Source organism: Spermophilus citellus, assembly GCF_964194105.1.
Source record: "Spermophilus citellus genome assembly, chromosome: 5".
Taxonomy (NCBI): Eukaryota; Metazoa; Chordata; class Mammalia; order Rodentia; family Sciuridae; genus Spermophilus; species Spermophilus citellus.
Window position 1 is genome coordinate 119,178 of NC_138186.1, and position 27,932 is coordinate 147,109.

At 36.3% G+C, this 27,932-nt stretch overlaps 1 protein-coding gene and 1 pseudogene across 4 annotated transcripts; one reads left to right on the forward strand and one right to left on the reverse strand.

Annotated features, from left to right (window-relative positions):
• The first annotated feature begins 1,428 nt into the window (after positions 1–1,428).
• LOC308648739 (uncharacterized protein) lies at positions 1,429–27,190 on the forward strand. Of its 3 annotated transcripts, none has more exons than XM_081293724.1 (4): positions 1,429–1,509; positions 2,429–2,510; positions 20,712–20,838; positions 25,747–27,190. In XM_081293724.1, exons 2-4 carry the CDS (start codon positions 2,448–2,450, stop codon positions 26,787–26,789), a joined length of 1,233 nt encoding a protein of 410 aa, XP_081149850.1. In that variant the 5' UTR covers positions 1,429–1,509; positions 2,429–2,447; the 3' UTR covers positions 26,790–27,190. The 3 variants fall into 3 exon arrangements, with proteins under 3 accessions (XP_081149850.1, XP_081149851.1, XP_081149852.1); XM_081293726.1 differs by lacking the exons at positions 1,429–1,509; positions 2,429–2,510 and adding exons at positions 9,171–9,206; positions 9,838–9,921; XM_081293725.1 differs by lacking the exon at positions 2,429–2,510 and having other exon boundaries at positions 1,435–1,509.
• Positions 4,568–5,178, reverse strand: LOC308649776 (B-cell CLL/lymphoma 7 protein family member A-like; annotated as a pseudogene). The gene has a single exon. The product of its transcript is annotated as a B-cell CLL/lymphoma 7 protein family member A-like (transcript).
• Positions 27,191–27,932: the final 742 nt, after the last annotated feature.

A 27,932-nucleotide genomic window follows, 5' to 3' on the forward strand; every position in this document is an offset into this window, starting at 1 on the left:
CACCAATACTTATTTTGTATAGCAAAATCTACATACTCAGCAATCACTAGTCTTATATTTTACTGTATCCATTTCCTACCTTGTGCATGACCACTTTGAGATCCCCTCCATCAAAACGTCAAGTCCAAAGTGATCAGAATCGGGGTTGGAATTTGCAGAATATTAAAGGTCAGTTACACAACAAGAAAGCTATAAAAATTGGGCTTCATTTAAAGATGAAAATAAAAAGAAAATCTTCAGACTTCACTAGTTAAAATAAAGGATCCAAAATTTATGAGTCTCAATAATTTGAATTATACCTGTGAGTCACTTTTTTGAGGGGGGGAAGGGATATAAGGACATTGCTAATGAGTTTAAAGCTCAAACTGGTTTTTTTGTTTGTTTGTTTTTTTTATGAGACAAAGAACAGAAAAGTTAAAAAAAATCAAAGTAATTGTGATATCATTTTAATAAATAAAATATATACATATTTATTCACAAATTGCTTTAACCTTATAATCAGTTATAAGTGTTAATGCAATTCTCTCTGGGTTAGGTACTATTATTGGAAGAAAACTTTGCCTTAAAATAACCACATACAGAGGCATTTAATGCAATTAACAGGCCATCAAATAATAATAATAAGTGAGGTGTGGCGGATTTCAGGGTTGTGAAGCATACCTGTAATATAAGTTACTTGAAAAGCCATCACAGGAGAATTTTATACACTGTCTGAAGACATATATGCAAATATTATTTATAAAAAGTGTTTATGGGTTCTGTAGTCAGGGTGCACAAGTCCAATACACAGTCTTTATTGTTTCTTGAATAGTTTTTGTTGTAGATAGACACACTACCATTAGTAGTTTGTCTGTTGGTTGGCTTTTTAATGTGGTGCTGCGTGTTCAACCCAGTACCTCATGCATGCTAGGGAAGCACTCTACCACTGAATCATAACCCCAGGCCCCAAATCCTTTACTTAATTCATTTTTTTGGCGGGAGTGTATGTGTGTAGTGCAGGGCATTGAATCCATGGCCTTATATAAGCAAAACAAGCACTCTACTCACTAAGCTATATCCTCAGCCCTGATCTGTAGTCTTTTAAAAAAAGATTAAAAAAAGAGAGAGACAGTGTTTTTCTGCAGAAGCAGCAGCTTTATTCATAGGTTGTGGTGAGGATCGAACCCGGGCCGCACGCATAGCCAAGCAGGCGCCCTACCGCTTGAGCCACATCTCCAGGACCTGCTTCCCGTTCTTTAACACTGATAAGAGCCCACTTGGCTCAGGTTGGAGGCAGTGCCTGAAGCCTTGGCCAATCAGTCTCTTAGGCGAGAACTGTCCAATCCGCCTGCAGCCGGTGATGAGGGGGCGGGCTTCCACGAACTTCCGTAACCTTCCAGTCTGGATCCGGCCATTTTTTCAATATTTTTTAGGCTTTCTGCCCTGGATCGGAGCCCAGGTTTCTGTGCTATGGAGAAGCTGAAAACAAACCACAGGGAGACCGCTGAGAACCCTGAAAGCCAGGAAATGGTAAGTGTGCCTTGTATCTTGAGACTGCGGAGGAAGGTGGCTTAAGGCTGACAGGAGTGGCAATGGTGGAAACTGGCAGTCCTGGCTAGGGACTCCTCCTGGTCCTCTCCAGAGTCATGTGGCCAGAGGGTCTCTCTGTAGCAGCTTAGCCTTCACCTCCCTCTTACTAGTCTAGTGAGGCTTACATCAGCAGTTGAAATCCTGGGCATGTTGTTTCATTATTGTATGGTGTTTTCAGCTTCTTTCTTTTTATTTGAATTTTTTTTTTTTTACTTTCTAAAATGGAACCATTGTACATTGTACAAACCATCTACTGATGGAATAAATAAGTGAAAAATTGTACTGCTGTACCACACACCAAAGAAGAAAATCATTTAAGAGGGAGGAAAATTAGGTAAAGGTGAAAAAAGCTCTTTATACCTCTAACCAGGTCCTCTGCCATCATGAACATTCCAAACCATGACACCTTTGATGATGGGAAGTCACCACTCGTATGAATCCCTCATCAGCCTTCTGGGTTATGGGTGTAAGTGCCAGCACTTTGTGGAATGTGTAGCCACAGCTCCCCCACCTTCAAGTTTTGTGGGGGAGTTAAGTTTGCCCTGGGAGCCCATTAGGCCACGGGGCCTGATGTCCATGGAAGGCAATCGCTTAGGATCCCCCACCCCTGGCTCCGTGGGCTAAAAGGTCTTAGATTCCATGGTGGGGACTAGGGCGAGGGGTGCAGGGTGGGGGGGGAGCAGCAGCTCCCAGGAGCAGACTACCTCAGGGAAGGAAGCATATTGGGTTTCTGCAGTCTAACCATGCCACAGGGAAGGCCTTTCTGGGCAGCGTGGAGTGCAGGGCTGCTGGCACTCTGCCTGGCGTGGCCTTGGCAGGGCCCAGCTGGTCCCAACTGCTGGCCCATTCCTACCTTCAGGCACTTCAGAGAAAAACTAATGACAGCCTTGGTACAGTGGACATTTTCATCCTCCACCGGCTGGGTCCCCTCGCCTGTCCAGGTGAGCAGAGGAGGCCTGGCTGCCTTCCTGTCTCCATGGATGCTGTTGGAGTCTCCTTCAGCTGTCTGGGTTGTAACCTCTCCAGTTTTCCAAAACAGAAATAAATATCCAGATTCATCTTTCATCAAAATGGAGCTTTGTGCAAAGAAAAAACCTTACCCTAACTCTACAGGATCTGAAGGTAAAGCCGCCTTGAGATACGCTGAGAGGTGGCGCCTGGGGTCACTTCCATGCTGAGGCACAGAACACAGTTCTCAGCAGAACTGACTGCCTGAGGGGCAAAAGTGATAAGTACAATGATTTTTTTTTTTTTTTAAGACAGAACCTTTCGGCATTGCTCACTTCAACATTTAAGATTTTTCAAAGTGTTGTTTTTTTTTTTTTCTTCCCTTATTTCAGGAGACATTTTGCATGAGGTATTTGAAATTCAGGAACATTTTGATTCTTCTTGAAGTGCAGGAAATATATACGCTCCCTTAAAAAAACAAAAAACAATAGGAGCTTCACCCTCAGAAACTCTTAGAAAATGGAACCTGGCAGACACTTCCCATGGTGGTCGGGAGAAAGATCCACATGTCAAAGTGGTACCTGAATATGCACCAATTAGCCCAAACACAAACAAAAACAAAAACCCCCAAAAAAACCCGAAGTCCCCCTCCCACCCCCCAGTAACACACAACTCAAAGGGAGTCAGAACTCCAGTGCAGTAAAGAAAGCTGAGGAAAAGGTTTATGGTCTGAGGAGTCCGTATGTTAATTAAGAGCAAACCAGGCCTCAAAACTCAATAGCTAGGCAGTTCATCCAAGGGGGCATCTCTGCTTTGAGAGGACCATCCCAGCGCAGGCCGGTCACAGGGAGGGGAATTCAGTCGCTCCTTTCTGGAGGGTGTGCAAATCTTTCCAATTCCTTGGCGCCTTGATTCTGGCCTTTAAGGCCCAACCATCAAGGCCTGATCCCTGGTGGCATAAATGTCCTGGGAATGAGATTCCATCCAACTGTCGGCTCTGGGAGTCAGAACATTTTGCAGAAGTGAGTGGGTTTCCTCGATTGCAATCTTGCCTCTGGGGGCTGGGGGAGGCCAAGGATGGGGGTGGGGGCTGGTCAGAGGGCAGCAGGTTTCTATGGATTTGAAATCCAAGCAACATCCCGTGAGAAAGTTCAGCAGCAGCTGCTCCTGCTGCCTGCTCCCACCTCCTGGCCCTGCTATCCTCTTAAGGAGACCAACACGCAGTCAGCCAGAGAAGCCACTTGGTCTTCGGAGGTCCAGGAGGAAGCAGTGACGGAGGTGGTGGTGACAGTAGGGGTAAGAGGGTGGAAATGCCAGAAAAATCTAAGGGCTGCTGGGAACTTGGAAATACCCAGCCCCCAAGGCCCCGAGGAGGCCAGCCCTTGAGGACTGGGCCCTGGCACCTATAATTCCTGGAGTCCTGGAGGCTGGTGCCAACCCCACCCAGGGCTCAGAGGGGGCCCAAGTCCCCCTTTCCAAAACTGGGCCAGCTGAGGAGTGTCTACTGTCCTGCAGCTCCAGCCTGCCCACTCCACAGCAGTCCTGGGCAGGAAGGAGCAGGGCGAGGAAGGTGCTGGCCGCTGCCTAGGACTGAAAGTGCACTTTGTAAAGGGAGATGCAAAACAATCAGGAAATGCCAGAGGTCACCTCAAGGGCACAAGGCACAAAAAAAAAAAAAAAGTGGAAGGAATTGGTAGAACAGTGAAAAGCCCCCGACAGAAAAGCGAATTCCTGATGGGTACCACCCTCCAATAGCTGATATGGATAAATAGAGAAGTGGGGGGGGAAACAGCAGCAACACCAATGTGACCTTGGCTTCCAAGACAGTGTGGACGCTCCTGAGCGGTCAGCCCGCCTCCCAGGACAGCCGCTTCGGGGGTTCGGGTGTTTCGCTTCACCCCAGAGTTCTTCAGTGTCTGAGAAGTTCGCCCTTCTGGGTTTTCTTGGATTTGCACTTGGTAAACTTGAAAGGTTAGGAGTCCTGTTCGCGCCCAAGAGGAATGGCGCTCACAGCGCTTTCTAGGGTGAGCCGGAGGAGCGAGCTCGGCGTCTAGGTCTCTTCCGAGTTCTGGTGAGAGGCTCCAGCTTCACTTGTTTAGAGGGTGGCACTCCTTCCAAGTCCTGAGAGATTGTGGACGTCTCCGCCGCCAGCCTACTTTCTCTGAACTGCTCCTGGAGCTTCCATCCAAGACTGTGTTCTGCTCATCAGAAGCGGCTTTGGCCCCAGGGTGCTCCTTCCCCTCTCCACTTTGGCTTCCAAGCCCTCGCTGGGCGTCTGGGGTTGGGCTCTGGTGCCGGGCTGGAGTTGCTGCTGTTCTCCTGTGGGATGGGGGAGGCATCTGCTAGGGAGCTCTGGTTGCTGTTATCGTCATGCATGTCCATCATCCCAGGGAGGAGCTGTTCTCTGGGGTGGTGGCCTGGGAGCCACACTTCTCCTCTTGGCCTTTTTTCTTCTTGTTTTTATCATCAACTTTTGGCTCCGTCACAGGGACCCATTTGTAGATTCGTAGGGACTTGTCACCCACAGTCACCCACTTCTCCCATTTGCGCACTTTCTCCATAGCTGCCATGACCCTCTTGACATCATCTTTGGCCCAGCTCCTGGTCTCCGCTGGAACTGACCTGCCTGACATGGTTCCGGCGGGGAGAGAGGCTGGGGGAGTGCGCTCACTCACTCACACACAGACCACACACTCTCTCTCTCACACACACACACACACACACAAAGCCTGATGCCACCACGTGCCGGGGCCCAGTGCCTTTAGCTTCTTTCTAAAGCCCTTTATGGGGTTCCAGGTCCCAGCAGTCCAGCATGACTCCAGATTGCACAGTGAAGACTGAGATGATCATCAAGAGAACCCCAAATCCATTTGTTGTACTCATGCATGAGAGAGGCTGCTGATTTTAGGGCTTGTTACTCATGAGGGTTTGTTTGTTTGTTTATATATTTATTTATTGTGTGTGTGTGTGTGTGTGTGTGTGTGTGTTGTTTTCTTTTTGGTTCCAGAAATTCAACTCGGAGGTGTTCATCCACTGATTCACATTCCCACCCCTTTTTTACAAAATATTTTTTATTTAGAGACAGGGTCCCTTTGAATTTCTTAGGGCCTCACAAATTTGATGATGCTGGCTTTTAACTCATTCTCTTCATGAGTCCTGAGATTTTTAAATGTAGGGGAAGCAGTATCTCAAATCCAGAACAAACATCTGAAATCCAGAACTTCAGTTTAGCTCTCCATAGGTCTCAGAATAAACCCCTAGTTTTCTAGCTCTCTGTTCACATATCCAAATCTAGGATTCTTGGTTCACAGTGAGTAAGTATAAAATAGAATAGATAGTATAATGACCATGTAATGCGGATAATGGGCCTCACTCAAACACACCTGGCCGCTAACTGGTGTTCTGCCCAAAACCATGAGTAAACTTCTAAGATGGCACACAAAAATGATTTTTTTTTCTGATATCATTCCTCATACCACATGGTGGGCGTTGTATTTCTTCTTGCTTAAATAGATTTTTTTTTCTTCAAAATTTATGAGACAAGCAGCCAGATTCAATTGGCAAACTGAGAAATTTTGGTTCATCTCAAAACTCCACTTTCAACATTATTAATCATTATTTCCCCATGTTTTATTTCAAATGTATGTGTCATTCTTAATGTTTTTCTTCAAGAACTGGAGGGCAGTTTTAAAATATTTTCATTTCTCATTCTGAGATTTTCACATGAGAAGAAAGCAGAATAAAATTAGGTGACATTAAAAAGAATGAATCTCTCCTAAATGAGGTTTATGTGTCCCATTTAAGGATTTTTAAAAACTGTAATGGGTCATCAATTGAGGGTTTATTTATTTATTAATTAATTTGTTTGTTTATTTATTTATGGTCAGACCATTTTATTAAAATAACCCACAGAAGGGGCTGGGGTTGTGGCTCAGTGATAGAGCACTCACCTAGCACGTGCAGGGTCCTGGGTTCAATCCTCAGCACCACATAAAAATAAGTAAATAATAAATAAATAAATAACCCACAGAAACATGCCAAACATTTCAGGAAATTCTTTTCTTCTGGTGTGGAAGGAAAAAATAAAAGTGGGACTAACTTGAATTTAAATTACATGCAAGTTCAATCTCTTTCTCTCTCTCTCTCTCTCTCTCTCTCTCTCTCTCTCTCTCTCTCTCTCTCTCTTTCTGTATTGGGGACTGACCCCAGGGCCTCATGCTTAGAAGGCAAGTACTCTACAAGCTGAGCCATTTACTCAGCCCCATTTTTTTTTGGGGGGGGAGACCAGCAATTAAAGTCAGGGGCACTCTACCACTGAGCCACATCCCTACCCCTATTTTGTATTTTACTTAGAGACAGGGTTTCACTGAGTTGCTTAGTGCCTCACCATTGATGAGACTGGTTTTGAATTCATGATCCTTATGTCTCAGTCTTGTAAACAGCTGATATTACAGGCATGCACCACCATGCCTGGCCAACTTCAAACGTAAGGGCTAAAGTACACAGCAAATTAGATCAAAGTCCATGTCAATATCTTGGTACTATATATATAAAGTTGTTGATAGACCTTATATTTTATTTACTTATATGTGGAGCTGAGAATTGATTCCAGTGCCTCACATGTGCCAGACAAGTGAGCCCCAGTCCCAGCCCCCTGGTACATTTTTTATGGGGGATATTGGAGATTGAACTTACTAGCACTTGACTACTAAGACACATCCCCAGGATTTTTTTTTTTAACTTTATTTAGAGACAGGATGTCACTGAGTTTCTTAGCACCTTGCTTCTGCTAAGGCTGGCTTTGAACTTTTGATACTTCTTCCTCAGCCTCTTCAGCAACTGGGATTACAGGCTTGCACCAACACACCCAGCCCCGGGTACATTTTTAATACCTGTTTTACGTAGATTTTAACCAGTAGCCTTCACTTTTTTTCTAATATATATTTGATTTGAATCCATAACCCAGAAATCAGTGAAACAGAATCTATTTTTTATCTTCAACACTGCTTTTGGTTATGACAGTATCTGAATTCAGGTTCCCCATTAAAGAATTTACTATGTCTTCTGTTCTCATTCTGACCTCCCATATGACCTAGTTCTGAGTTTTAGAATATCTGAAACAAGGTTCCCAGAGATTCCAAACTTTTTGGAGTATTTAGAAAACACCACTCTCTGAGTCTTGCCTTCTAGGGACCAGTTTGAATTTTAAGTGTGCAGCTTCTGAAGGGATGGACTAATTGGATGCTTTGCAGCTGGAAGGCATTTTCTGATATACTTTCTATCTAAAAGGTACTTTATTTGTTTCCTTTTATTAGATTCTGTGAATAAAGGTACAATAAAAATAGACGTGTGGCAATATATTTAGCAAAAGGATTCCAAATTTTTTACACCCAGAGTTATTATTACTGGATTGAATTATTCTTTATATCTTTTTTTTATTTAAATACTGGAGATTAACCCCAGGGCACTTTACCAGTGTGCTACATACCCAGTCTCCAACACTTTTATTTATTTATGTATTTTTGAGAGAGGGTTTTACTGAGTTTCTTAGGACCTTGCCAAGTTCTTGAGGCTGGTCTTTAACTTGAGAATAAACCCCTAGTTTTCTACCTCTTATCCTCCTAAGCCACTGGAAGTACAGGCATATACGACCTTGCACTGCTACCCCAAATTATGACTAGTGGATTATGTGGCATTTTTATTTTGGGCTTTTAAAGAACCTTAACACTTTAATAAAAATATATTTATTAAATTTATATTGTCACCAACATTTTTACATATTTGTGTACCCGGGAATCCCTATGAATTATGAGATATTTGCTTGGTTTTGTATGGTTTGGTGCTCAGTATTGAACCCAGGGGTGCATACCACTGAGATACATCCACATTCTTTTTTATGTTATATTTTGAGACAGGCTCTCATTAAGTTGATTGTAGCCTTGTTATGTTAATGAGGCTGCCTTTGAACTAATAATTCTCCTGTGTCATTTTTCATAGCTTCTAGAATTTCAGGCATATGCCACCATACATGACAATCTTAGATTTTTATAATAGCCATCCCAACAGTACTGCATAGGCTGCAGAAAATTAGTAGTAATTAATATTAATAATTTAATTCTCATACTTGTTAAAGTGTGAAACATATACTTTGAAAGCTATGGCTATAGCAAGTGAAAAATACAGCCTAATTTCCTTTTAAGATTGGAAGCCATCTCATCGTAAAGGCATGAAAAGTTAATTTCTGCTTCATTATAAATTACCATGATTTGTAAACTTGCTTGAAATGCCTACCAGTGCCTTGAACTCACCCATGTCTGGTTTTCCCTGATGAGATAACAACCCTCCCTGAAACTTTAGTGATGACTCATAAATTCTGGCTTTCCCTGACCAAATAACAACTCACTCTGAAACTTTAGTGGTGCATCATACATTCTGATGTTGTGATCTAAATTTACTCCCTAAGTGCTAAACCATTTAGACCATTAACTTACTACATGCCTTTGTATTATGCTTGTCAAAACCCTGTTATCCATGTAAGTTCTCAAGTCACCCCGCATTTGCAACTTTTTGTGCTATGAAACTGCAGTCCTAGAGAACTGGAGTGCTGTCTTCTTTTCCCATGGGTTTCAGGAGAGACTGTTATGCTCAAATACGGGACCCCCAAAAGACCACCAGAGACCAAGATTGATGTAAGTACCAAAGAGGTTTTTATTGCAAGCTAGCTCAGTCCTCTATACACACAGGAACTGGTGGCTTAGAGGCCCTGAGCCCGGGGTTTGCAGCAGTTTTATAACTCTTTGGGGAAGGCAGGTACCCCACATACATCATAACATCTCTTAGCAAATCATCACACACCTTGGGAAAATCATAAACAACTCTAAAACATGATTAGCACATTCACTGTTGGGAACAAGTTGGGTAAGGGTGATTGGTTAGTACAAGATGGGGATTCATTTGAACAGATTGGCTTAGGCAATGAGGGGAGTATGTGCTGAACTATATGGTTTCCCAAAATGTTATCAACCACCATAAACTACTGGAAGGGTCATTTGGAATCCCAGGAATTTTCCCTGTCTCATGCTGATTGGTGGGTGCTAGTGGGTTGCTATGGGTCCCCACCTAGCCTGACTGAGTCAGGGACACCAGGCACAGCAGATCTCTCCTGTTATTTGTAGATAAACAACACAGAAGGGTGGGTATGAGCCTAGGAGTGCTCTGTGGGTCTTTGCAAGGACAAGAGTCATGCCCCCTTCCTTGGACAGTCTTTGCTCTGAGGTAGAGGTTGGTTTCTCACCTTGTACCTTATTTTTTTTTTTTTAGCTGTAGCTGGACACAATACCTTTATTTCACTTATTTATTTTTATGTGGTACTGAGGATTGAACCCAGGGTCTTGCACATGAGAGGTGAGCACTCTACTGCTGAGCCACAATCCAGCCCCTTATGTGTTGTTTTTATTGGGCATTTTTACTTTAGGGGGTTTCTTCCCAGTTCAAGGTTCAATCTGTCACCTAAAAAGAACAGAGATAAAAAAAAAATTTAAATAAAATTTGATAGTTATTGTCATTAATTTATATTAATTCCTGAATAATATATAAGCATATATAATCCATAAACTGAAATGACCTTATATGTAAGTTTAAATGAAAATGTTCTGTTGGTTGGGTTAGTTCCCACTTATGGAAAAAAACCTTGCCTTAAAATAACAGCAGCCTGGGGTACATTTCTCAGATTTAAAAAAAACAAAAAACAAACAAACAAAAAAAAAAGCAGCACTCAATGACCTGAGATTCTAGCCCTTATTCATTCCTGAATTGGATAATATTCCCTGTCACTCAAAAAAAGGGTTCACTTCTCTCACATTCAATGTTCATGATCTGAAGCTCCTTCCAATCAAGAGCATTTTGTGGGAACTGTCCAATCCTGTGTGTCATCAGGTAGGAGGAGGGTGGGCTTTCACTTCTTATCTCCGGAGTCCTCCATTTTTTTCCATTTGAATCTCACACTTCCGAGTCACAGGTTGTTCTGCTGTGCAGGAACTGAGGATCCCAAGTAGCCCTACTCCTGAGAACTGGGCAATGGTGAGTGTGCATTGGTCTAGCAAGGGAGGCTGGGGCAGAAAGACTATTGGAACCACAAGACTGGCTGTGTTGAAAACAGGAGCTAGCAGATTGGGACTCTGGGCAGTCTCTGGAGTCTGCAGGCTTAAGTCCTCCACTGGACCACTATGTCCTCAGTCCTACTGGCCAACCAGGTGGGGAACATGTTAATGGCAGAGACTCTTTGCTGCCTTCCTTATGCTCAAAGGGCATCCTCAGCACCTGCATAAAATACTATGTGGCAGGGGTGTTCCTGCAGCCCAGATGCTGGAGATTGACAGGTGGAATAATTAACAAAATCAAATCTCCAAGGGCCATTTCCTGCAGGAGAGGAGCTGTCATTTGGGGGTACCTAATTTCCTCTTGAGCCAGCTAATTTTCATTTTGACTTTCTTTTATTTTTACTTTCTTCATTGTTATTATTTTGTTAAAGTTAGGTGAACTGAGGGATACTGTACTACTTAGCCATATCCTTGGTAGTGAAGCCAGATTTACAGATAGGTAGTTAGTGTAGTTAGGTAAATTGGGTCTAATATTCAATAAAATCAAGAATGAACACCATATTGAGAATGGAGTCCAGGAAAAGGGGAATTGAAAATGTCCCAAGGCCCTGAGCCCATCCCAAGGAAATTTTAATGAAGCAGCTCACAGCAAACATGGAGATGGTAATCCAAAAGCCCTTTCTGCCCAGATAACTCCTTCAACCCACCTGTCCCCCACACTTTGGGCCTTCCCACCTACATTCCATCACTGCAAGATAACAGAACAAAGGACAGCAATGTGACAGGAATGCAGGACAGCTGAAGGAAGACCTTAGCTATAAAAAAAGCTAAAAAGACCTTACTTAAAAAAAGAAAAATCCCTTTCATGGATTCCACCTCTTGGGTCCCCTTTTTCCTCTGGGGAGAAGTCTTTTCTACTGTCCTTTAATAAAGCTTCTACTTTCCACTCTAAACTTGCCTTGGCGCACTTCTCTGGTGTTATGCTTCAGCATTGGGGAAGCAAGGACTATTCAGTAAACAGCCCTAAGAGGTATAAATTTATTTTGAGAAAGTTCCTATCTAAGTTGCTGAGATTATTTTTGTTATGGTTTGATTTATCTAGAATTTGCTATTACAATAAAACATACTGTTTTTACATACATATGCATTCATATGGGGATCTTATTTATATTGTGATGTTTTGATGATTATTGTAATATTATAATTTCATAATATATATGAATAGTAGTAGGTCATGATGAGTTCTTTTGTTGCTCTTATAATTGAAAAGGTTTTTGGCTAAAGTTACATATAACTTTGTAGATGAATTTTGAAAATTTATGCTTTGGTTTCTTATTTCATTTAAAGTAAAGCTTGTTTTTTTTTCTTTATTATTATTGCATCATTGTTGTATTTAATAGTCAGGTTTATTTTGACATAACCATAATACATGGAATATAATTTGCTCTCCTTCAATATCCAGTAGTTCCCCTTTCCTTAGTCTCCTACTTCTTCTATCATATATTTATTTATAGTTTTATTTTAATTATTGCTTTATAGAATACAAATAAAGTAGACTTCACTGTGATATATTCATATTTGTACATAGCAATTTTGGTGAGATATATTGTGGGTTAATTTGAAGGAAAATTATCACCTTTATAATGATTAGTTTTATCATCTATACATGGGATGTATAATTCAGTGTTTTATGTGCTTTTTGTGACTTTTATTTTCTCATAAGTTCTACATATTTTGTTTCTAAAAATGTACACATGTGAAATACCACTTGCATCAGGCACCTATGTAATATTATACATAGTGTTTTATGCTCTTTTTTAAACTGGATATATTATGAAATGAGACTGGCCCTAGCGACCATTTTTCCTACAGATTATTATTTATCTCTTCCAAGATGTATACTGTATTGTGCCATGCCCTTGGGCTTCAAGTGTTTGGGTGACTACCATTGCATAGTTACATGTTATCAAGGTCCCATATGCTCTAATTTTAGTAAGTCTCTGTGATGGGGAGAATCATGTATATTCAATAGCAAAATAGTTTCCACAAATAGATACTAATTTAAACTCCTTTTGAGTTAATGATTATTAATTTGTTTTAAATGTCCATCAATATTACTTAATTTTTCCCATGATGAGTGTTTATTTTGTATTTATTAAATTTCTAAAGATTTTGAATTTTTATAGTTAATAAACATCTTTCATGTATAAATTTGCAGTTCAAACTTCTGTCCTTTATATCTTTTTGGCTTAAAAGATGAGAAAATGATCCAAAAATGCAGCTAGGGATTGATTTTAAGAAAAAGAAAAAGGTTTAAATTATTTTTTTAAATTGACTTTTTTCTACTCATCATTTATTATAAATTTCTTGTGTGTTTGTAAGGGTAGGTTATTTAAAGTGGATTCTAGGGCTTATCTTTGTTAATTACTATGGGAAAATTAAATAAGAAATTTCTCTACACTATGGCTGCAGGAAAATGAATAAATTTCTTTAAAATCATATGGTAATAAAATTATTAAATGACATATTTACTAAACATCCACTCCTTAAAAAAATTTTTTTTCTGTAATGTTTTTGGCAGTGAATTATGAATTCTATTTCTGGATTTTGGTGTTTAATATAAAATCATATGGAATACAATATGGCCAATCCTAGAAATATTCATACATAATTTGTTGTTTACTTAATGATATGTTGTGGAGATAGCAACTAATGAACATATTTATTTTTAGAAATAGTTACTTTTTTTCTTTTCAGTTTCTAATAAGCCTTTTAGATTTATTTCCTTACTGAGTCACTCAGGGCCACTGATGTGTTTTTTTCATTTTGTAATCTCCAGGCATTTACCCTTCTAAGAAATCTGTCTTGTGAGCTCTGTTTCTGAAAAGTTTCTTAACATGAAAAAAAAAAAAAAGTATTTATGTTGCCCTGAAATGTATTCTCAAGGCACTCTCTTCAAAATGGAGAGAAAATAATATTTCCCCAGACTGACATCCCTGTGTCAGGAGCTAACAATACATTGATGGTCTTTGAAGAAATTTCTACAGTTCTGTCTCTGGGTAGTTTTCTGTGGGCTGCTGAATTGCCATTTAGTATCCAGATACCCATGTTTTTTCATCTCTACTATGGGAATAATTTTAGAGGGCACAGATGAATAATGCTCTCCATGGAGGCTATGAATACCTGTATGTTCTGTGGTGCACAGCTGACAAAGCCCCTGGGAGCCACTGTGCAGATTCTAATTGGTTAACAATTATCTGCTACTCACATGAATTTTCTTTCAAAAGCTTGTAATAACCTTTTCACTTTAGGCATCCATGTCATCCACATTCCCAAGTATAAAAGTTTGAATCTTTCTTTTCTGAATTCCAGGTTTCATTTCTCTTATGGTTCAATGTGATGCAAATATATATATATATATATATATATATATATATATATATATATATATATATATATATATATATTTGTCTTTCATTTACACAGTGTTTCTAATAAAAAAATGTTCTCTGCTCCAAGCCTATATTTCCCATGTCCAGCTATGTTTAGAAAATGACATAGAAAATTGTATTTGATAATTTATGAAGGAGAATTGAGAATACTTCTTGCTCGTGTCTCCCTTCCTTAGAAACTGAACCAGAACTATGCTTGGCCCTGTAAAGGGAGCACCACAATCAATCAGATATATAGAAAAAATGTTGATTGATTGTATATTCTCTTCTAAGAATTCTCTGTAAAGATCCTTGGCCCACTTCTTGATTGGGTTGTTGTTGTTGTTGTTGTTGTTGTTGTTGTTGTTGTTATTATTATTATTATTATTATTATTATTATTATTATTTGCTTAGCTTTTTGAGTTCTTAATGTGCCCTAGAGATTAGTGCTCTATCTGATGTGTGAGGGGTAAAAAATTCATCCTAGGATGTAGGCTCTCTCTTCCCCTCACAGATTGTTTCTTTTGCTGAAAATAAACTTTTTAGTTTGATTCCATCCCATTTATTGATTATCTGTTTTAATTCTTGTGTTATAGGTGTCTTATTAAGGAAATTGGGGCCTAATTCCACATGATGAAGATTAAAGCCTTCATTTTACTCTATTAGACACAGAGTCTCTGGTTTAATTCCTAGGTTCTTGATACACTTCTTTTTCAATGACCACTTCCCCCTTTCCCAGTATTATCAGTTACTGTTTTGCAGTATTATCAGTTACTTTACCCATATTATATTTCAAATGAACATGGTATTTTCAATTGTTATAACAAAACTGGATGAGACTTTTAAAGTATTTTTTTTCTCTCTGGGTACAATGATACATGCATATTAATTATAGAGACTCAAGTGGGTAAGCCAGTAAGATTGCAATTTCAAGGTAAACATCTGTAACTTAGACAATTAGAAAAACCTGTCTCAAAATTTTAAAACATGGCCGGGTATGTAGCCCAGAATTAACATGCTCCTGTTTCAAATCTCCAGTACCATAGAAAAAAAAAATCAAAAGCAAAATTTTTGTTGTTGTTGTTGTTTATGAGGATTTTACATGATGGAAAAGTAAAGAAGAATCCCTTGATCTTGGCAAAATCATGAGTTTCTATTCTTCCTTTGTGTCTCCAAGGGCAGACCACTTTTCAGAGTGTTTTTATGCTCTGATTTCCTTTTGTGGAATGTATATGAGAGCATTCTCATTCCCTACTCTAGTATTTTCCTGGAACTGTGTTTCAGAACTATGTAATATGAGGATCCCACAGCTGGCACATCTAATGCCTCTTGTAAGCCCAGACCAGTACTTGGGGCTTTTCTTGTTCAAGAGCAGTATAAATGTAGAGGGTTTAGTTTGTCAAAGAAGTAACTGAGAGAACTCTCAATTTCCATTTTTTTAAAATGTCTTCACTAATTTTATAGTCTAGCACAATGTTTCTTCCATATTCATATAATTGGAGTACTACTTACTATTCCACTTTTTCAGAGTAGCCATTCTAACAGCTGTGCTCAAGCTGCAGAAGATCTTATAGTTGGCTGGTGCACTAAAATCTGAGGCAAGCTTTTTAGATTCCAGGGTGCCTTATGCACACTGCAAAAAAAAAAAAAAAAATGATGTACACCTATTTTAGAAATAAAGAGGGATCTGTGATTCTAATAATTTTTCTTCACTAATCTTAGAGATTTTAGCTCATTACAATGTTTGCACACCAATGTGAAACCACTCCTTTTTGATCTAGGAAGATTTGCACCTGCACAGTTGCCAGTGCTTTCAATGCTTTAAGGTTTCAGATGTAGTCCATTGAATGTAAAATGTTAATATCGGGACAAATTACTTACAGAAAGAATTGGTTAGGTCTGGTGTTATTATTGAAGTGAGCTGGGTGCGAGAGCTCAGGAAGTGCTAAACTGCCACTTTGGATTTCAGTGGTGGTCTGTATTTCCCTGTTCATTATTTGGTACCTTCTAGATAAACATTCAACTGTCAGCAACAGCTCTTTGCATTTTTAGAGAATGTTGGCAAATCCCTCTAAGGGATTAAATGTTCCCTTAAGATTTAACACCTCTTCCACTCTGGTCTAATGGAAAAAAGCTCATGGATCTTGCATGGCCTTAGAAAACCACTTACATTTTTCCCCCTGGAGTTGATACTCGTATACATCGTATTCCTTCCTCTGTGTGTACAGATAAATTAGCATTCAAACCTGGAATCTAAAAAGCTTGCATCAGAATTTTAGTGCACCAGCCAACTATAAGATCTTCTGCAGCTTGAGCACAGCTGTTAGAATGGCTACTCTGAAAAAGTGGAAGAGTAAGTAGTACTCCAATTATGGATATGGAAGAAGGAAACACTGTGCTAGACTATAGGAAATTTAGAGTTAAATATGCTGTATTTTAAACCCAAATCAGTCTTCCTTTATTCCTATTAACACTGGATTTGGGCATTTTGTTCTAGTAATATGGCATGTTGCTCAAATCAGGATGATGCTCAAGTGCATTCTACTCATCTCTTGGTAGATTTTTTTTTTTTTTCAGTTTTCCAACGTGTGTGCCTATAATTCCTTTACAGTTTTAAGAAGGACTCAATACAGGAGTATATATTTGGTGTATCCATAAATGGAGGGAGGCTTGTATTCTGCTTTTATTTTTATTTTATCTTTTTAAAAATCATCTTTCTTTATATCTGCTGTTTGGTGAATGCTTGTGTATAATTCCAGTGTTACACACATTCTGCACACAAGTCCCTACTTGTGATCTGTGTCTCTTGTTCTAAATTCTACTTTGAGGTTGGATTGTAGCATTCATTCACATTAAATACTTTTATTGATATGTTTTGATTTATATACTTACAAGACTTAATAATAAAATGATATTTGCATACATATGAATTACCCTATGTAGTTTTCTGTATTATGATTTCTTTATCTTAAAATTACTACACTGTTGTAATATTATAACATGTATTAGTGTCAGGTAACGATCACTAGTACATTTGCTCTTATATATGAGAGAGTTCTTGGCTAATTTTATATACATTTAAATTTCCAGGAGAATTTTAGAAGTTTTTGTTTTGATTTCTTCTTTAACAAAAAATAAATCATGGTAAAATTTTGACCAGTTATTATTATAGGTTAAATTAGGGAAAATGGTCATTTTTATAATAGTTTTCTTTGTAAATATGTTGAATATTTGAGTCTTTTATGTGCTTTTTCTGTATTTTTATTTTCTCTGATACTGCATATTCCTTTTTTAAATATACTTGCATATGAAATGCAATATTCATGTGACATCAGCATAAAACATACATGGTATTTTATACTGTTTGTCAAACTGGATATAATACATCAAAAAAATTCTAGCTTCTAGAATTTACTATTTATAAAATTTAATAATTATTTCTTCCTCTTTAACCATGCCCCTTTGTTTCAACCTTGGAAGAATATGGCTGTATTCTCATATGTACAGTCGCTGTAATTTTAGACTCTGTTTCTTGTGTGGGTGTATCATATACATTTGATTACAAAACAGTTTCTACAAATGGATAATAAAAGCTTAAATTTTTATTTTCCTCTTTTGTGAATGCATTTATTCCACATATTCATCAATACTATTTAATTCATCTATATGATGTGATTTTATTCAATGCTACCTAATTTCTAAAGATTTTGAGTTTTAATGATTATTGAACACTTAGATATATCCTTTTTTAAAGTGGCTCTTCAAGAAGTTATTCTGCTTTTCTTTTGCAATGTTTTATTTTTTCTTTCTTCTTATAAGTGAGGAAATTAGTTTTTTTTTACCTTGTCACTTTTGCACCTTTTAATGTAATAGTTTGATGAATAGATTTTGTATATTAATATTTTGTAATTCATAAGTTTAAACATATTATATTGTATAATTTTGAAAACAAAAAACTATTTTTTTTTTCTTTTGTGATATTAGGGATTCAACTAAAGTGTCCTATTGCTGAGCATATCCTCAGCTCTCTTTTAAATTTTATTTCCAGATGGGGTTTGCTCAATTTCTTCAGCTGGCCTTACATTTTGAATTTCATGCCTTAGACTCCAGAATAGAAGATATTTCAGGTGTGAAACACCATATGCACCCTATCTTTTGTATGTAAACTTTTGAGCTTTGTACTTTCTTATATATTTCAGTATTATTTATTAATAACTTATATTCAGCATTTAATGTGTCAAAATAAGTTGTTATGTTTTATGAGTGAAGGGATAAAATAGCATTTTATTATCACACTGTTTTCCCAATATCCTAGCATCTTTCTTTGGAATGAAAGCCATTTTTCCTCTTCCCTGCACTGTAATCTTCATTATGTATCACTGCCTAAATAACAAGAGACTTACCAAGAGTTTTATTGTTGTTGTTGTTTTCTGTAATTCCACCAATTATTTTTATTATGAGGTCTACCCTGATTGATTTAACTGCATAACATCAATCATGTGGCATCATGGTATTTTGGTCAGCAGTAGACTTTATGTACAACAGTGGATATAGCAAATGTCTTAGCAATGTACTAGTCTATACCATCTAGATTCTTGTCATTACACTCAGAGAATTGAAAAATCGCAGAATATTCTTTGGATAAATTTTTCAGAGTGTATTTCCATCAAGTGAGAAATAATTATATATGTATATATTTGCAATTATGTATTATATAATTGACATAATTTTTATTTGTTAAATTTTCAAATTTGCTAGTGCTTTTTTAATGGTATCTGCTTTTTTTGAAAATTTGTACTGAAGATTGAACCCAGGGGTGCTTAACATGAAGCCACATCCTCAGTCTTTTTTTTTTTTAATATAGTTTATTTATTGACAGAGTCTTACTGAGTTGCTAAGTGCCTCATAAATTCTAAGACAATATTATATATAATATTGTCTTAGAAATTATGATCTTTTTCTCTTATCCTCCTCAGTCACTGTAACTACAGTTGTCCATCACTAGACCTGGCCCATTTGCTTTTTAAAAGCACCAACATTGATATTGGTAACCCTCTCTGTGTTATGTTCATCTTCAATAGCTTCTAATTTTGCTCTTTTGCTTAATATTTTATTTACTTTTAGTTTATAAAATTTACTTTTCATTGGGATAGATGACTTGATAATAAATTCTTAATCATTTTATGGCTTACTAATTTTTTTCTGTATATTTTATTTTCAACCTCAGGTTTAGATGAATTCCAATTATTGCAGCTGTATGAAGATCTAAGTGAAAGATAATAAACTGTATGCATATTGTTAAAGTAATGAAACCACAATTTAACTCAATTTTTTGACTGCACTGTATATACCCAAAGGATATAAAATCAGCATACTACATTGACACAGCCACATTAATGTTTATAGCAGCACAATTCACAATAGCTAAGCTATAAAACCAACCATTCAATAATGAATGGATCCATTCAATGATGACAGGATAAAAAACTGTTGCTTATGTATACAATAAACTATTAATCAGCCAGAAAAAAGAACTAATTTATGATATTTGCTAGGAAATGGATGAATCTGGAGATTTTATGCTAAAAAAAGCAAACCATTTCTTTAAAACCAAAAGTTGAAAGTTATTGCTGATATGTAAAATATAAAGTTCATAAAATGAAGAAGGGTAAGAAAAGAAGATCAGTAGATTGCACAATGGTAAAAAAAATAAATGAATAAATAAATAATGATTAAATAAATAAATAAAAGGGACAGGGATAAAAATATTAAGGATATATATATACCTGAGTGAATCCTACCATCATAACCACCAACAAGAACAGGATTTTAATTAGGATAAGATATATTCCATGCTTGCTTCATACCCTAAAAATTGAGTTTACTATCAGGCAGAACTAGAAAGAACCAATAAAATATATAAAAAAATTATATTTGTTTGAAGAAGTATATGTATATTCTATTATAAACATCATACAATATATGCATCAATCAAAGTTTATATATATATATATATATATATATATATATATATATATATATATATATGGTATGTGAAAAAATGTTAAAATTATAAAAAGGAAAATCCAAACAGGATTGTTGTTGCTATTTTGTATATTAATAACGTACACAAATACCATAAAATGTTTGAACTTAAATTCACTATTAAATATTTCCATTAACTGGTCTGTCTACCTTGTTACATTTCAAAATTTTTCTTATACCATTGGTATTGAAATTATTAGAGATCTCACTGCATATTAAGAACAGCCAGCTTTATCAGAGAAATAACAAATAAGATTTTACACTTTAGTAAATGTCTGATTAGTGGTTGTACAATTAGAATTTGAGGATTCCCTTTCTTAATTACCATAATTTTCTTATCTGAACCGTATGCATAATTTAGATCATGATATAAAAATTATAAAATATATATTTTTGTGGTAATGCCTGAGTTTTATATTGTGTTTCATAAATGTGGAGTATATATACTTTTTTGAACTTAAATCACTTTTTCTGCAGAAGTAGATAATGGTATCTTTGTGTTCCAAAACACCACCTACATGATAGTCTACTAACTCTCATTTCAACTTCAGTGACATTACAGAATGTGCAAATGTTCATGTGGTCAATGTGTTTATTTATCTACCTATTCTTATTTCAGGTACTGTTAACATTCAGGGATATAGCCATTGATTTTACTGAAGAGGAATGGGAATGCCTTCAACCTGCTCAGAAAAACTTATATAAAGATGTGATGTTAGAGAACTATAGAAACTTTGCCTTCCTGGGTAAGTTTAATTTCCTTTTAAATATTTTAATTACTAATTATTATTTAATTTACTTCAGTTATATCTTCTGGGAACTTCTCTGTAAGAATGAGTTTCAGATTTGTGTTTCAAAGAAAAAGGGCATTTTTCGTACAGATATTTTACTCTTTAATATATATTATTTTATTCTTTAATCTCTCTCTTTCTTGGTGTGTTATACATCCTTCACTTTAGATAAGTAGTACCTAACATAATTTAGTGAGGTAAACTATTGTAGCCTAGACATAGCAGGGGACACAGTTGAGATGTTCAAATGGAGAAAACCAAACTAAAAAATGTAGACAGAGTAGTTATTCAGCAGAAAAAAGTTTCAGAAGCTTTTGTTTATTTCTTTTTATTGTAATCATTGAACACATACTGCCCTATATTTATTACATTTTCAAATCCTTTGTAGTCCTCTGTTTTCTTCTTTACTGATGTCCCAGTTTATTCATATTAACCACCAAAACTTACCTTTTGTTGTGAGGGCCAGCATGGTCTCTTACAAATTTTCTTGTGAGGAAAACTGTAAAGAAGCAAACAGAAGAGAGAGACACACACACACACATTGAAATAAAAAAAAGAAAAAACTGGCCACTCCTCTTCTTGGCTGCATATAGTATACCCCAAAATCACATAGCTTCTGTTACCATTAATACATTGTAACCCAGCCTTATTTTAACCCCAAGTGCTAACTAACCAAGATAAGGTACAGTTAATACAAACATAGAACCCCTTCTCCCTAAGGTCATTGCCACAGAAACTAGATAGTGCACTTGTATATTTGTCTTAATAGCTTCAGGGAGAAACTGCTGGGCATTACCATTGTGGGACTCAGGGTGCCAGTTACTATCAACCTATCTATTTCCAAGGTAAGAATACCTACAGCCCCACGTCCTTTTTTGAGGCCTTTTGAATAAATAATATTACTTATCTCCTTAATGCTGGTGGAGGCAAATTTGGGCAGGCATAAACAACAGGAAGTGCCAACATCAGTAAACATTCACATATGAATATTTTTTGACCCAGAAGAAATTGAGTAAACATGAAGTTAGCCATTCCAACAAGTCTAAACATCCATCATCTTGTTGGACCTTACTAATGATATATTTAAGTTAATCTAACTCTTTTTAAATAAAACTACTATTATCACTTAAATTGAAGGAACACATTTTATTAAACTTCTGATATCTTTTATGATGTAGCAATAACAGACAATCAATTGCAGCATGATTGTCAAGTATGGCTTGACAATGTTTTTGTTCTTCATGAAGCATTTAAACAGCCATGGAGGCATGACTAATACTTTTTATGGTAGCATAGGCGAGTTTCATAGTAGTTTTGTAAGCCCGTTGAGCTAATCCAGGAAAACCCATTAAGGAGAATGTCAAAGCAACAAATTCTGCCTTAGAGAGAAGATTCACTGAATCATCAGAGTTTTTATCAAGAGGAATAGACATTTTATGAATAAATTGTGTAGGATGGTGACCTATTAAATACTATGTGGATGGTAAGGACACAGTTATTCTGCTCAGACAACAATGAATACCATGGGATGTTTTTGCAGGTATGTAACAATTTCATCCAAGTGAGTCAAGATGTTGTAATGGGTTGTAGAAGTCCAGGATCTGACAGTACTGAATTTCCCACAGCTGGTGTACAAAAACGGAGCAACATTGTTACTAAGACCAAAGCATTTACAGAGATTTGTGTGGGTTTACCAATCAGAGCAGTAAGAAAGTTATCTAGAGCACATTCTAACCTCATTTTAGCCAACACCTTTTGAGCTGAGGTTGTTAATGGTTTTATATCACCCCAAGTAACTGAAATTATAGTATGTTGGGTTCATCTTTTAACGTTTCTCCTCTTTTGAGGAGAATGATTATTCTCTTGTTTGGAGGGACTCTTCTCTTCCAGGGTTAAATGAAACTTAGGAATCAGCTTGTGAAGTCCCTGATGCACATTTATAATTGCTATATTTCATACATCAAGCTAGAGTCCAAACAGGAGATGTTGGCATAAGTGTAGCACTCTATGCTTTTCCCCATGTGATCAAAGGCATAGGATCATGTCATGCTGGGTCAGGTGGAGTCTTATATATTACCTAATTTTTTTGGCAATGGATGTTTGTGAATAAAATGTCTATTCACTGAAGATGACCAATTTTGAGTATTTAACTTTGTGTTGTATATTGAGCGCATTAACTGTAAATAAAACAATATTTAATGCATATTAATGAGAGAGGCTAGATCTTTGTTTGTTTCTGTTTTAAAAGGCAAGTATTAGGATACAATTTGTTCACTCAACAAAAGCTTGTCCAAAAGGATTATGAGAAATTTCATGATTTAAAACTGTGTCTTATTGATTCAAAATTGTGCAAAAGGATGAGATGTAAAGGGAGGGGCATTATCCACCTTTAAACAAATAGGTCCTGTAGGAGCAGATCATGCTTGGTTTCTTTCCATGTTCTCTGCTGGAACTGACTTGGCAGTTTCTTTCTTTAGATTCAATTCTGTTAGTAATTTTTTTTTTTCTTTTGTTTTGTGTTTTTGCAATATTGCATTGATAATCATAAATATTTTGAAGTGAAAAATTCATTATACTTATACTTTGTAAGTTGTTTTCTATATTTCTTATTATTTTCTATTTTGATTAATGATTTAATTTCTGGATCATTGCTTTTTATTGTGGCATGCTTAGATTCTTTTCATTCATATATATATATATATATATATATATATATATATATCTCCCACTTCTCTTTATATATCCTTTAGGTTTTTAATTTTTACACTATTTCACAAGTTGTTTAGACTTGTCTTAAACTTGGTTCTTCTTGGTAAGCCTCTCCCATATTGGTAGAATTTCAGCTTTGCACACTAGGAATGCTCCTCTCATTTTTTCCTAAAGAATTATTCACATACACAATTTGTGCTTATTTATATTAATATTTTTGGTCTCAATCACTGTCTAAACTTTCTTTAAATAGTTATTTAGTGTTCTTTTTAATTTTTTTTTTTTTTAGTTTTTGGTGGACACAACATCTTTATTTTATTTATGATGCTGAGGATCGAACCCAGTGCCCCGCACATGCCAGGCGAGCGTGCTACCTCTTGAGCTGCATCCCCAGCCCCATTATTTAGTTTTCTTTGAGTAATTCATAACTGCCAGTATCCTAGTTTTCAGTTCTTTATGTTTTTTTTTTCTTTTTTGTCACTTGGATTAAGCCATGCTTCTCTTTGTTTATATTTGCTGTATTATTTTTATTTGTTCATTAAAGGAGCCAACCATAGATTATATAGCCCATTATGGGAAAAAGGTATAAAAAACTTTTAAATAAATAAAAATAGGCAAGAACAGTGCTACATCCTTGTAATATTTGCTAATTGGGAGGCCATGCAAAAGTACTTCATGTTTTAGGGAAGTCATAGAAATTTAGAAACAGCATGGCTCAAACAATTTTAAAAAGACTTGTGTTGTAGTTCAGTGATGTAGAATTTGGGGGGTTAATCTCAAGCACTACACATGAAGAATTAAAAGTTGGATGACCTAAAGATCCAGAAATGCCAGTGCTAAATATGTATCCATGAACAATTAAATCAGAAAATTGAAGAGATACCTCTGTTTTTGTGTTTAGTGCACATATTGTTTTCAGGTTAAAGCTAGGGACTCAATGTATATGCCCATCAATGATCAAATGAGTAAAAATATTGTACTTATATACTATTATTATTCAATTGTAAAAATATTTTCTTTTAAAATGTTATAAGAAATATATGCAGGACTTTGCATTAAGTGAAATGTGGTAGGCAGAGATTAAGTTGCAGGAGCATTTGATTCACATGTGGAAGTCTGGAAATCAGAAATTTAGTGAGTAAAATTTTGCTCACCAGGTACTGTGTTTTGTGTAGGGTTGATATTATAGTCAAAGTCTCCTTTTTTTTTAATTTTATTGCACATAAGAGGTTCAAGAGTTTTGTTTTACCACATGGTGAGTGTATTATGTTCTTTATAAATAGTATTAGAAGGAATACAATACCTTATAAAAACAAAACTGATAATTATATGAAAAAATGATTATGTTAATTCATTCTTATTTTGTGCATTAATTCATTCTATTTAGTCATTTTACCTTGTACATATAGTATAAAATACATGATATATTTAGGAAATAAAAAAAGGTGTATTTGTCAATGAAAGAAATCATCATATCACACAAATTTAGAAATATAAAAATCAATTTATTATACTTGATTGTTATGTGTTGACCCCATCCAAGTATTATGGCCATAGGCCGTATACTCTTTTAAAATGTTTTATGGAAAATTTTATAGACATATATGTGTGTATTTCTTAGTAAATTTTTTGTTCATATTTCTTTTTAAGAGTCCATAGCCTCTTTACCCTTGTTGAATATTTGTGGTGTTATCACTTAAAATATACTAGTTATTTTCATGTCTGTATGTCATGGTAGACCAAAACCAGTTTTTGGACACTCTTTGAAAAAGCCACAAATGTTTGTATATGTTTTACATTTTTCTTATTCTACTGAGAGTGAAGGTAGCTGGTAGATATCTCCTAAATACACAATACTATCTTATGGAGGACAAAAGCCTGTGGATGATAAAAGTAACATACTTACCTTCTCTTTATTATATTACTTTTCTTAATGATGTACTCATCTTGGATACTGTGGTCTCTACAAGAATTGGGGTAATATTCTCAAGGTAATTTTGTCTATATATTTTTATTAAACTGATATATTTTTTTCTTTATGATGATTTGGACTTACTCCTGATGTACTTATTTTATCTTAATTTCATGTTATGTATGCAAAATATATTTATCCCTGTCTAATAGATATTTTTTTTTAATTTTTGTTTATTTCAGCCATGACTCTTCATGATACCCAAGAATATTCATCAGAAAAGGGCATAACACATATATTTTACAAAGTGATAAGTGGGAAATATAAAAGTTGTGATCTTGACTATTTACAACAAAAGAAAATATGGAAAACTACAAGTGAGAGTGAACACCAGAAATCATATAAAAAATCAGGCCTTGTTCACCACCAGAGAATTCACACTGGAGAGAAGCCCTACAAATGCAAAGAATGTGGCAAAGCTTTTAGACTGAAAACAGACCTTATTCGCCACAGTAGAACTCACACTGGAGAGAAGCCCTACAAATGTAAAGAATGTGGCAAATCTTTTAGTGTAAAATCACACCTTAATCGCCACAGCAGAACTCACACTGGAGAAAAGCCCTACAAATGTAAAGAATGTGGCAAAGCTTTCAGTCTAAAGTCATACCTTATTGGCCACAGCAGAACTCATACTGGAGAGAGGCCCTACAAATGTAAAGAATGTGGCAAAGCTTTTAGTAAAAAATCAGTCCTTACTCACCACAGCAGAACTCATACTGGAGAGAAGCCCTACAAATGTAAAGAATGTGGCAAAGCTTTCAGTGTAAAATCACACCTTAATCGCCACAGCAGAACTCATACTGGAGAAAAGCCCTACAAATGTAAAGAATGTGGCAAAGCTTTCAGTGTAAAATCACACCTTATTGGCCACAGCAGAACTCATACTGGAGAGAGGCCCTACAAATGTAAAGAATGTGGCAAAGCTTTTGGTCACAAATCAGACCTTTTTAGGCACAGCAGAACTCACACTGGAGAGAAGCCCTACAAATGTAAAGATTGTAGCAAAGCTTTCAGTGTAAAATCACACCTTCTTCACCACAGCAGAACTCATACTGGAGAGAAGCCCTACAAATGTAAAGAATGTGGCAAAGCTTTCAGTCAAAAAGTAGGCCTTATTTGCCACAGGAGAACTCACACTGGGGAGAAGCCCTACAAATGTAAAGAATGTGGCAAAGCTTTCAGTCGAAAAGTAGGCCTTATTTACCACAACAGAACTCACACTTGAGAGAAGCCCTACAAATGTAAAGAATGTGACAAAGCTTTTAGTCAAAAAGTAGGCCTTATTCGCCACAGAGGAACTCACACTGGAGAGAAGCCCTACAAATGTAAAAAATGTGGCAAAGCTTTCAGTCAAAAAGTAGGCCTTATTCGCCACAGCAGAACTCATACTGGAGAGAGGCCCTACAAATGTAAAGAATGTGGCAAAGCTTTCATTCTAAAATCACTCCTTATTTGCCACAGCAGAACACACACTGGAGAGAAGCCCTACAAATGTAAAGATTGTGACAAAACTTTCAGTCGTAAAGTAGGCCTTATGTGCCACAGGAGAACTCACACTGGAGAGAAGCCCTACAAATGTAAAGAATATGGCAAAGCTTTCAGTCAAAACTACACACTTGCTTAGGGTGCCCATCATTCATTGTTAAAGAATCTTTAGCTATATAAAATTTTAATACTCTGTCACATTGTGATTTAATAGAATTTTAATAAAATATACATTAATAATGCTGAAGTCTTTTATTGAATCTTATATCAGTTTATGAAATAAACATGCTATATGTGATTTCCTCAATTCTAAGTGTCTTGTGTTTTAAGAAACTGTATGGACAATGCAAATTAAAGTTAACATACTAATATGAATAGCAGAAGCACCACGGGAAAGATGAAAATGAAGAATTGGGAGATTCTATCATTATAGGTGTAATTTTCTCAACATCTTTTCAATGTACCTAACCCAGTATTGGTACCAAAATTAATGAGCAACCTCTTCTCATTGCTGAATGTGCAAGAGGCTTTTATATAAAATGAAAACACTTGCAAATGTGTCAGAGATGCATTTTACACCATTAGTTGAAAATCCAATTGATTGATCAGTATCTCACTGTGTTTGAGCATAGCAAATACCTTCTCAGTGTGCAAGAAAAATGAGTAAAAAAAAATCCACGTTAAAGAATAACAATTTTTTTTTTCATAAGGAAACTGTCAATGTCATTTTGAAACAACATGACAATAAACTTTCCCCTATCACATAAAGGAAAGCAACAATTCTGGTAAACTTCTTCATTTTTTTCTTTGAATATGCCAAGTATTCTTTGGCAAACTGCCACATATATTGTTTTAATTTCACAGTTGTAAATTATATCTGGTT

What these genes read in the sequence shown, in the direction of transcription:
- LOC308648739 (XM_081293724.1), top strand. Translation starts at nt 2,448, where the DNA reads ATGACAGCCTTGGTACAGTGGACATTTTCATCCTCCACCGGCTGGGTC. An exon ending in GGGTCCCCTCGCCTGTCCAG is followed by an intron (nt 2,511 to 20,711) that starts GTGAGCAGAGGA and finishes TTCTTATTTCAG; the next exon opens with GTACTGTTAACATTCAGGGA. An exon ending in TAGAAACTTTGCCTTCCTGG is followed by an intron (nt 20,839 to 25,746) that starts GTAAGTTTAATT and finishes TGTTTATTTCAG; the next exon opens with CCATGACTCTTCATGATACC.